General features: G+C 42.2%; 1 protein-coding gene across 1 annotated transcript in view; it reads left to right on the plus strand.

Annotated features, from left to right (window-relative positions):
• Nucleotides 1–8,503: 8,503 nt before the first annotated feature.
• LOC128967047 (neurabin-1-like) overlaps nt 8,504–12,200 on the plus strand; it is a 38,957-nt gene continuing 35,260 nt past the window's right edge. The window contains exon 1 of the mRNA XM_054381031.1: nt 8,504–10,102. Within this exon, the coding sequence (XP_054237006.1) occupies nt 8,504–10,102 (1,599 nt within the window). The remainder of the gene's footprint in view (nt 10,103–12,200) is intronic.

Here is a 12,200-nt window from a genome sequence, read left to right on the forward strand (position 1 = left end):
CCTGGATTTGGGAAATTCATGTTTCTTTTTTCCATTTGTTTTAAGGCTTATAGTAGGAAATATTTCAGTCATAAGTTTGCATCTGGGCAACATATTATTGGATTAAAATGTTAAATTGAAAATGAAGGGGGAAAAGGTTTGGTTCCAGGGAGCTGCATTTTTTTCTTTAAAAAAAAGGAAATCAGTTTCTCTTAATGCAAAACATTTTCTTTAGCCCAATGTTTCACTTTTTAGTTATTTTGTCTGCTAAAATATTTTTAAGGGAGGACTTTATTTTCAAAAATAAAAACTGAATGCTTTGAGTTGGAAGCATCAAAATAAACCCTAAATTTGACTTATTTTCACCCTTAAAGATATTTTTCAGGTTCACAAATTTGGAAAATTGATATTATTGATCTGAAAGTGTTGATGTGAATTTAGTATTTGCATAAAATGCCTTTTTAATGTCTTTTTAATGTCACATTTCCAACATAACTGTAGATACATGTAGTAGTGGGGGACTGATTCTTATTTTTTGTCTACGTAAGGCTTGCAAAATGCACATTTCCTAATACATTGCAAGGAATTATCATGGAAATTGTCCTGATAGATAGCAAATTAAACTGATTTTCTCTTTGTTGTGCAATTCATACCATATACCTAAATTCTATGTCCTGTTTTGTCTCATGCTTTTGGTTTTATTTTATTTGACACAATTATCATTCAGACTTTCCTATTTAAAAAGTAACTTAATTTTCTAAGATCGAGTTGCTTCATAGTTTTCTTCTGGGTTTGTAACATGGATTATTTTATATATATTCTAAACCTCAATGGTGTCAAGCAGTACTTGAACTGACAGAATTTCAAAACGCAGTCTTGTTTATTGGAAATTATTGATAATTGAAGGAAATAGCTCACTTATGTGCAAGATCATGCTTCTCCTTTCTGCTTTGTGTAACATAACCATTACTCTGGTATAAAAGATATTCAGTTAGAAAGCTTCTAGTTTGCTTTGAAACAGCACTAGTTCAGCATTATTTAGTAATCTAAACTCTAGTGTCTGTACACTATATTTTTTTTAAAAAGCCTAGGGAATCTGAATATTAAAATTAAGATGCCTTATAAGGACTTAATTATGCCATAACTAAAAAATGCATTCATGTGTTTTGTATACATAAGTAGGTATAACTGTGAAATAGACATTGTATGGTGTTTTAGATAATGAAACAACATAGATGTATAAAGTTTGGGGTTTTTTTAATGTAATCATAGTCACATGTCAACAGGATTTATTTCACAAGATTTTCATAGTATTCCTGATTATCATTCAGATCTGGGATTGCACTTTTACTATATAGAAACACTTTGGGGTCAGACACTGCTTGGTCAGACAGAAACTAGCACATCAGAATAAGAAATTGTGCTGTGAGCTGCAGAATTAAAGAAACCATTTCCCCTCCCAACATGTGCCTCTTGGTTGACTGACTCTGGTTCTAAAAAGAAAAGCAACCTCAAAATAAGGCTTTTCCTGTGACTAATACACTAATCAGGTTTCAATCTTGTATGGCTTGTATGGAGTTCTCTAGTGGCTTATAAGGGGTGATGTCTTGCTGTAACCTTTCACTTGACTGATCTTGCAAGGTCTTTCTTCTTCCTCACTCTCTCTCCAGCTGCCTATTTTTTACAAAACGGGTAGGAACATAATTATTGTTGAAAACTCGCAGCCTGTGTCAAATTTGGTCAAACCAGTTACCCAGTTTGCAAATGGGCTTGCAAAGCAGGAGACACTCAGAGGCACACAGAGAAAGTGTGACAGCGTAAGTTTTCTTGCACTGAAAATCAGTAAAATCAACAAAAGTCACAAGCATTAGTTCCTAAAATCCTGTAAATTTTATAAAGCTATGTCAACAGTACCCTAGTTATGAGTCTGAAAAATGCAGTGACTTTTCTGTTCCAATAGCTTTTGGTGTGATGCCCTTATTAAGATTTCCTGCCTCTCTGTCACGGCAACATCTGCTTACTGTGCTACAGAAGCTCAAGCATGGTCTTGAACTGCCTTTCCACCCAATTCTACAATGTGGTTATTTCTTTCCTCCCCTGTTCTTTTTCTTCCATGAATTTACCAATGTGGCAAGTGGCTTTGATGATTTGGACGCTTCAGGAATGGTGCTTGTAAGCTGAGGAATATCTCAAGTGTCTTCTGTTCAGCCTTTCTGGTAATAAAGACCTTTTGTCTTTTAATGCAGCTTTGAAAGTCAACTGCAAATATTTTACCTTGAGGCCCAGGAGATTCTGGAGACATAAGAGGCATCTCTGTAAGAGATGTTTCTCAAGACATAAGAGAACATCTTCTAATGTTATCTCCAACATGTCTAGGAGATGTAATATCATCCCTGAAGGTAATGAGAAGATGTGTAGGTATGGTGCTTAGGGTGTTTATTGGTGGACTTGGCTGTGCTAGGTTAATGGTTGGACCTGACAATCTTAAAGGTCTTTTCACAGAATCGCAGAATGATAGAGGTTGGAAGGAATCTCCAGAGATCAAGTCCAATCCCCCTGCCAAAAGCAGGATCACCTAGGGTAGTTTGTACAGGAATGCATCTAGGCAGGTTTTGAAAGTCTCCAGAGAGGGAAACTCCACAACCAACATATTGATTCTATGATTCTATGTAAGGAACCCTTCTTAGTCTGTAAAGATGTGTGCTGGCAGGCCATCAGCACTCAATGCAGGTTTCAGCGATGTTCCACCAACTTCATTTAACATTCGTGGTTCTGTGGCCAGAATATGTGGTCAGGGTATTAATTTACAGCATTTCTGGGGAACAGCATCCTGGGTGGTCTGTAGAAGGAAGTGATAGATCTAGTAATTAATTAAATGACAGCCCTATCCTTGAAGGACCTATCAGTGAACAAGCAGCAAAGAAAATACTGATTTATGAAAGCTAATCCAGCAAGATAGACACTGATGCATTGTTCACCAAAATGACCCCTCCCCTGATCTTTGCATGACAGACATGTTTGCAAACAAGAGAGGGCAGCTCTTCTTTGCTGTAGCTGCTTCTGTTTCTAAAATTCCACTTCACAGCCCATATTTAAAGTTTGCTAAGGCCACAAGTATTACTGTAATTGCAAAGAACCAGGCAAGCTGAGGATCTGAGTATGTCTGATGCCTTGTTAATAGCACTACTCAGTATCACAATTTTCTGACTAAAGTTTGCTTCCAACAATATAGTTGTTTTACTTACTTGCACTAAAAATAAATCTTAAGGTTTGTACTAACAGTAATTTTTTACTTGATCAAAGTGCTACTTAGAGGATATGGATTTCATATTAAGCCTACAAAATACATCCTCCTCCAGTAAGCACAACTCTATTCAAAGGGCTTTTTTCTTTATTACTTGTCTCACCTGACCATAAAATGGGAGACTAGGGGAGGCTCAGAAATGGCAACAGCAGAATAAACCAAAAATAAATCTGCAGAATTGTTGCTAACCATTTCAACTTGAACTACTAATTTTTACCAACTGCTTTGCATTTGGAGGAGAAATGAAATCTGGATCAGGCACTAACTTACCCAAAACACTGTAGCTCCAATTTTAGAGATTAAAATAAATATTGAACATATATATCATCATATACAATGGCAAAGAGAGATATAATGATGCCCCAGGCTTCCTCCGTGGTGCTGCTGGCATGTGGTAGAGTAATTGCCACATTATCCAGCACAATTTGATTGGAACTGAGTCAAATTTAATTAGCTCCTGTCTTTAGAACAGTTCTTCACACACAGCACTTGTAGTCTTTAGCATCCTGCTCTACAACTGTAATGTTCTAACAAATTGCAAGCTGCCGAAGCCTGCCCTAATTTACCACTATATAACTCCTGCGTTAGTCGTAGTCCAGCTTTTGCTTGTCACTTTCTTCTAGGATATCTTTACATCCTTATTCCACAAGGTATTGTATATATGAAATAACAGTAATAAAAAAACTACAGTGACTTGTTCTACCTAAAACTGCTGATGTAACTCACATTAAACAGATTAAGTACTGTTATTGGCAAGACTGCATTTCAAATCACACAATAAAACTAAAATGCACACGAAGCAGAGAACTTTTAAAGAGTGAAAGTTCAGAGAATTAAGTATTGCAATAATACTACTGGATACGTGATTTTGTCTCATGCAGGCTTCTTCAGCTCAGCTCATCAGCAGCTTTAACAATGTTTAACTGGTACACTGGCTGTTGAGCTCTCCTTACCCCAGGAGGCACTTACACCTCCACTGTGTTCTGCACCACCAGTTGCAGGGATCAGGAAAGCACCAATGGAAAGAAAGGGACACTTACCATCCAGCACCATTCAGAGTGGCTTGTGCAAATTTTTTTGAGTTCATTGAAGTATGATGATACCAGGTTCAAACTTGTTTGGTGTACATGTACTTAATGGTTTCTTGTGCTCACCTTAAATGAACAGCAGCAATTGAATCCACCAGTATCAACAAATATTAAACCAGACCACTAAATACATGCCCCATTTTTGCTACATTAATCATTCAACTGAAGTCTAAAAGGATGGCTGTCCTTACATGCTGAAAGAATATAAACCATTTGAGAAACAAGTTTAGATAAACTCATCTATTTACATATTTATTGTATCTTCCTCACAGAATTTTACACTAATAATAGAATATTTCTCTCATCCAGATCTCCTGAGAGTCTTTTTCCTTGCTCAGTTCTGTTTTAGACATTCTTTTGATGAGAATGTCTGTTGTTCCTCTGCCAATGTTGCCTCCAAACCATAAGCACAGGCATGTTTGTGCAACAGGAAAGGGATTTTGAAACAATTAAGCCAAGACAACAGTAGTCACAGGAATATTGTTCCATTCAGAAGTTGCATAATCACTCTCTGGTGACCACTAAAATGGATTCCTCTTTTGCATATATGATTAACTCAGTGTGAGTTTGGACAACTGGGTTTGCAGAAGTGCCCTCAATTTTATTTTTGTCTTGGAAATACTTTCTTCTTTGTCTATGTGCATTAGATTCAGGGGTTCATATATTTAAACTGCAACACTGATTCCTTTTATCCCCAAGATTTTGTGCTGACAAAGTCCTCCTTGAAACTCCTGGGTTTTTAATAAGTTTTCCTTATTAAACTTGTTGCAATAAGTTTTGCTTAGCGCAAACAATTTGCTTACTCACCATTGTTCCACTGTCTTTCAAGGAAACTACCACAGACTGAATGTGCAAGACACCCTGCTTCGGTTTTATTGCAGTTATTCACTATGATGAAATTATAAACTGCGTCACTTTCCCAGACTCCTTGATCAAATTCCAGAGGTCTTCTGGAAATCTTTTAATCATTGCTTCTGTAAACAATTCTACTATTTCTCTCTCATCAGTTCACCTAGAATGCAATTCAGTCTTTCCTCTTCAGAAACCAATTGAGCCTTATAAATACTGTTCCTCTCCGCAGCTAGCCAAAATAACCTATATGTTTTCCCAGTTAGGATAGGAAATTGTAAGGAAATAAGAGTTTTTTGATACAATTAAATGTTTTCAAGATCTGTAATTACAATTCATCTTTTCTGAAGCATGGCAGAAATCAAAACAAAAGTGTATCTTCCTGCTCCAGCCTCTTTTAGCCAATGCCCAGTACAATGGCCTCTGAGTTTTCTGGGCACGCTTTAGAGCTGCTTTGGGCTTTGTTATTATGTGGTTCCCGAGCTCTGCCTTTGTTTTCTTTGAACAATCTCCTACGTATTGCCAGGCAGAATGTCCTCTGCCCACAGTGTTCAAACAGCTGAACAACCTTGAATTTACCTTTGGTTTGTGAAAGAAACATTTGTTTAGTATTTTCTTATAGACCTGTTTGCTGAAAAATGGTAAATCCTGCAATTTCAATCCAACCTACAGACACCATATGAAGGACTATCTTAGGAGAATGTGGGAGAAAGATCACTGCTACTTGTTCTAGATAAGACCTATGTATTCTCAAAACAAGAAACATTTGTTGTTCTGAAACTATGGGTATTAAAATTCTATTCAAAATGTCGTTTCCAAGTTTATCTAAGACTGCTAGTGGTGTGTGCAGTGGTTCAGTGCCATTGTCCCTGCGATGTCTGAAAACACAGAAGAAAGTCTCAACAATTTTGTCCCTGTTTTGTATTAGAAAAATAAAGCCTTAGAAAAAGGTAACAATAAGGTTTACTTTTTATTGCAAAATCATGTGTATTATTTTAAACTACATCATAGATTTTTGGTTCAAGCTGTGAAATATTCTGAGCATTGTGTTTCCCAGTTAAGCCTGAGTCAATTGGGATAATGTATAGATGTCACCATTCATTTCAGTAATAAGCCAGTGATGTGATTCTTTCCAAAGTATTTAGACTTCTAAATAATTGTTACACTATTTGGTAACAACTGTTGCCAAATAATTGGTAACTACCAATGCTCTTCAGTGCTCTCCTAATTATTCTGTGTGATTTTTATATATGTTCTGTGGAAATAACCATGCTAGAAAGTCATCCAAATTCTGTCTTTAACTGATAAATAGGTTGAAGCCTGTACTTTCATTTGGGCTAACAAACTAGAAAACTGGATATACGCAATACCGCTTGCAAAACTGCAATTATTACTGCCTAAGGCTACAGAAGACGGGCATCATTCCCTTAGTATTGGGGAGCTGCGGTGCCTTCCAGCCCGGGGAGTGGGTGAGGAAATACAGCAGGCTCGCCAGATCGACTTGCGCAGACATGTAGAAGTATCCACGAACTTGTTCGCAGAGCGTAGGAAACTGCGTGTCTCCCGTGCCGAGGTAAGGGGCAGGAGGTCTGCACGGGCAGCCGCGGGCCCGCGTGGAGGCCGGGAGCTGCCTCTGCTGTGTACCTCTGCTTACGTCTGACACTTACTCTTCGAAAGAGGTTAAAAACAACATGATTTTTTGAAGGAAGAAGGGAGAAAGGCAATGTTTGGCACTGCTGCTACTTCCGGCTCTCAGAGCCTCCGTCGTGGCAGCTGCCGCGACTTTCCCTCCACCCAGGAACCACGCTGCTCCGGGATGAAGCCGAGACTGCCGCTTTACCCGCCCCGCTAGCCGCCCGGGCTTTGAAAATAGCGCGCGGCTTCCCAGCGCTGGCACTTCGGCTAACACGTTTCCTGAAGAATCCGTGACCCCGCAACATCCCATCATAGCCGGGGCAGTGTCCCCGGCAGCGGTGCCCGTAAGTGACCCCCACTCGCCGACGCTGCGCTGCCCAGGGCTCACGGCCACCAGGGGTGACCGGACAGCGGCGGCGCGGCCCAAGCCCGCTCGCCTTCCCGACATGGTATCACCCGAAACCCGTGTCCCGCTATGGCGTGGTATATCCCGGCGCGGGAGGCGCTTCCCTCAGGCCGGGCGCGCCCGCCGCGCCCCCAGCCCCTCTTTTCCCTCATGCTGAGAAGAACAAGGGCGCGCCCGCCGCTCCTTCTCTTTGTGTGCGAGCGAGGGAGCAGGCGCGGGCGGGCCCGAGACACAGCGCGGGGGAAGGCGCCGAGCAGCGCGAGCGCCGCTGCGGAGGCGGGAGGAAGGTGGAGTGAGGAGCGCGGGGCGGCGGGGCAGGGAGGGAGGGAGGGAGGAAGGGAGGGAAAGAGGAAAGGAGCGAAGGAAGTAAGGAAGGAGGGAGGTTGGTGGCGGATAATGATGGCGTGGTGTGTGCGGCCGCTGGGCGGCCGGGAGTGCTGAAGGGAAAGGAGTCGATAAGACCCCCGCCCCCAGGTAGGCTGGCGTGGAAAGTTTGGGACTGGGTGCCGGGGCGGCTCCGCTGCGGACCCCGTAGGCCCGGCGCCGCAGAGGAGCTGCCACGGGGAAGCCCCAACTTGGGGTCGAAACTTGTGGCTTCCCCCTTCCGGGCAGCGCGGTGACGGTCTGCTCCTCCGCCACGCCGAGCCTGTGCGTGCGCCGGGGTCCGGCATTTGCCCAGCCTCCCTCGGGCGGCAGGAAGGGCTAGGTGCTGCCCCTTCCCCCCGCCGCCCGGCCCGTCTCGGGACAGCCGTTGGCGGGAGGGGTGGGCAGCCGGGAGCGGCGTAGGGGGGCGCCTGCCGCCGCATCCCTCGCGGGAGCTGCCAGGTCGGTGTCCGGGCGGGTGGCGGGGAGCAGCTGGGGCCGCGCGTCCCGGCGGACACAATGGCCTTTATCCAGCGGTGAGCTCTCGGGCGGCGTTTCCCACTCTGAGTTTCGGATTCGTGTCACACGCCGACGAGGCCCCAACTTAACGAAAACTCTGTCTCTCTGCAGATGGCTCTACGGATACAGCGATCCGGACTGGGATTAATACCCGATGTGGCCATTTACGTGCTGTGATTTCTTTCTCTCCGCGTATCCCTCTGCTCCATTACAGTGTGAGCGGGGTAGCTGGCTGAGTGAAAGGCTGCTTTTCGGATCTTCTGTGGCATCTGTTTTGCCTCGTTGTTGGAGGGTGAAAACTTTGTGCCTCAGATCCGTCTTTCCCATTCTTCGGGAGTCGAGGGAGCTTGCATTCTGACAATGATGAAAACCGAAGGCAAAGGGGAAAGGACTTTAAGAAGTGCTTCTCCGCACCGAAATGCCTATAAATCAGATTTCCATGCTATCAAATGCTCTTTTGATAGTGTAAACAATCCTGAAAATGCTTCCAACAAAACAGGGTTGCATCAGAAGCTGAGCACCTCTTCCAATGGAGGGGGAAGTGACCCACACAGTCGAGGCAGAGCTACCACTTATGGCAATAGAGTACATAAGATCAAAAATATGTTTCTGCAAATGGGAGGCTCTTCTTCCACACCCCCTTGTGAAAGCAGTCCACCTGCTGAGACCAAATTAATCAGCCGGGCCACATCAGCAGAGTATGGACCTTCTCCAGGTAGTCCATCTTTCCTCATTGTCCAAAAAAATAATTTTCTTAATACAAGTACAAGCCCCTGTGGCAGTCCTGTGGATTCATCGTCTGTGCTTTCTGCTACCGACAAGGTCATCCGTAGCAATGATGAGGCAGACTTGGACAAAGTTGCCCTGGCAGAAAAATTTTCGGAAACCAGGAAGCTGTTTGAGAGAAATATAAAACAACGGAGCTCGGTGGACAGATACTCCCCCAGCAAATGTGAAAGAAGTGAGGATAAGAGGAGACGCAGTTCAGCTTCTGATTGCAACAATGTGGTTGACCACGTTAGTTTTAGTACAGAAGCAAGTCTTCCAGTTGCACTGGAGAAGGAAGAGAATCACAGTAATGAGGAGTTGAAGCAGCAGCATACCAGTAGTGGTTCCAAATCCTCCTTCCCAAATGCAGGGCCCATTTCCAGGAGGCTGGAAAGTTTTCTGGGTGACAGTGATACTGAAGAATCTAAAGAAATTTCCAAGAATCAGGGTCTTCAGAATCAGGACCCTTTGAGAGGCCACCACAGTTTGGATTCATTTGCTGTTGCTGAAGGATGTCCAAAGAAGGCTGTGTCCACCAAAGGGCCTGTGATCCTCAGAGGTGATTTGAGTGAGGCACTTGGAAAAGACAAAAGAGAACAACTTGAGAGAAGCCTGTGGGATATGGGCAGTATTCCTGGTGAGGAGACTCAAACATCAGATAGTATCCTCTCGCGGGTTTCTCCTGTGGAGACTTACACAGAGCTGGTTGCACAAGATGAAAGCTCAGGGTGTGAAAAAGAAGGTTTGGAGAAAGATCACATTGTTCAAGAGGATCAGCTGCTCAGATGTCATGTACAGGAAGGAAAGAGGAACTACTATTCCTTGGAAGTGGTAGAAGAGTTTACGGAAGGCAGCAAGATCAATCCAGAGGAGGAAACAGATGGGATGTCTGTAGGAGACAGTCCAGTTACACGAATTCAGGGTGTTCTAGAGCAGGAAGGGGATACTGAAGAAGAGGAGCAAGTGGTGGAAAAGCAGAGCGAGAAACTAAGTGCTTTTGGAATAGAGAATGCAGCTTTTGATGATGATAGGAATACAGAGGCAGAAAATCAAGGGCCTGGAGGCAAAGAAATTTTGGAAGGAGAGGAGGAGTATATGTATGACAGTGAATATGAGGAGTTTCCTGGGCTCTCTGAAGAGGAAGATCCTGAGCCAGACCGAAAAGTCAAGTTCTCAACAGCTCCTATCAAGGTAACTACATTGGATTTTTTTTTTAAAATTATATTTCAGTAAAAAATACCCAGGACACAAATTTTTATGCTGTGGCTTTTGTTTTATTTTGTTTTTCAAAGCTCTAAAATTTCTTTTTGAAAAATGTAAGTTTACGGCTTTTACTCAAAACTGAGTAAGACAAAAGTTACAACCACTCATTCTGAAAATTAGAAATTACTCACAAATGGTTTCTGAATCACAGCAGTTTCATAAGATAGCATAGTGAAACATGTGAGATCTTTCTTCCTGGACATTTTTAGGAATGCATTTAAACACATGACCTTCAATGATTCCCATCATTTCTTTAAAATTGAGAAATTGAAGCATTGCATTAGGAAGGATTTTTTCAGTTCTACCTTTTGTACAAAATTTAACACCCTCCCCCTGCCCTGCCCAGCAAACCTTCAGAGTCAACTTCAGACTTGTGTTGAGAATTAACTGATAAAAATATCAGATCACTGATTCCAGTTCTTTAGGGTTTTAGAATTACCTCTAATCACAGCTGTATATATGCTGTTGGCTTTGTTGATACTGGCTTGGTGAATAAGCTGCAGGAGTGCTAACATGAGTATTTTGGAGTACGAAGTTGCAGGGCAGGCTGGATAATAAGGAACAGTGTGAGTTACAATGCTAGCAAATAAAAAGCATTTAGGTATCTGATCTTCCATCACCAAAAATACCCACTGAATAAGTAATTTCACAACTCAATCTATGCTTACCTGTAGTCTTGTTGCAGACTTCAGTTATTCTAGACCTCCTTGAAGTCTGGGAAGAGAACTGGGAGATGCAGATCAGGATGGAATGGGAAACTCAAGAATGCTTCTCTTCTGTTATATGAATGAAAAACATAATCTTCAATAAAAGATTTTTACAGTTTGTTCATCCTTTGGACTTACTTTTACTGATCAGAGGGATGTAAAAATTCTGTTGACTCCTGTACTTGCTGCAGCAGAGAGTTGTAATTTCCCAGTTTGCTAAACATATGCCAGTGCTGTACCCCAGAAATGTTTTGTGTGTGGGGAAAATACAAGTTTTGTTGCATATAATTTTTTTTTTATAGTCTTTCCATAGACGGGCTGACTTTATGTGGCTTTCTTGTTGATGCTGCTTTAGTGGTGACCTGGAACACTGAAGGCAGGAGTGCTACTTCTGGAAACTGCAGAACAAGTCTAGTGAGAGCAGTGAGAGAACTGGATACCAGTGAGAGCTGGGGTATCAGTCCATTTCCCCTTACATTTGTGCGCTGAATATCTAAGGAAAGTGCCACTTAGAGCCTACTGTACATGTGTGTTTGTTGAGTGATTGCAGGTTACTTGCTTCAGGCAGATTTTTACTGATCATTGCTGAAATTGTACTGAAGCAGTGGCTGTAACAAACTTTCCCTGCCTTCTCTGTGACGTCTGTGCCAGACTTAGTTGGAAGCATCTGTAGAAATCTTCTTGCCAACTGTGATGGAAGCTCTCATGTAGACAAAATTCAGTTTTTTGAGAACTATCACTGTTCAGTTACAGCAAGTTCTCTGAAAACCACAGGAACTAATTTGTATCAGATCAGATACAGTTCAGCTCTTGATGGACTTGTTAGTAGCAACTATCAGCAGTTTTCCCTTAAAAACAACATAGTTTTGCCTTACTTGAACTGGCACAATAAAACGTATTTAATAGCAATATGGTCAGTGAGCTTTCTTTTTAATGTCCTAAAGTTGAAATTTGCGATACTTACCTTTATCTGTTTTCAGTGAAACCTGACTGTATTTTTCCTGACACAGGTATACGGATCTCTTTCTGTATGTAATTTTCAGTCACTTGTCCCACTCGGTTCCTCATGCCTAAGCAATGGTTTCTTTCCCCTTTTCTGCCTTTGTTTTGTATTTTATGTGATATTTTGTAGGAATGAGGCCTGGATTATGGGGGTTTCTTTGCCTTTTGTGCTCTGTAAAATCCAGCTCTTATTGCACTTTCCTAAAACCTTTTTTAGTAACGTACCTTTAATATCTCATTAACTCCTTAGAAAGTGTCACTTTCAGCTCACTGAAGAAAATATGTCTTGTTTGACTTCAGGCATAAATTTTAGTGCA

Source organism: Indicator indicator, chromosome 5 (assembly GCF_027791375.1).
Source record: "Indicator indicator isolate 239-I01 chromosome 5, UM_Iind_1.1, whole genome shotgun sequence".
NCBI classification, from domain to species: domain Eukaryota; kingdom Metazoa; phylum Chordata; class Aves; order Piciformes; family Indicatoridae; genus Indicator; species Indicator indicator.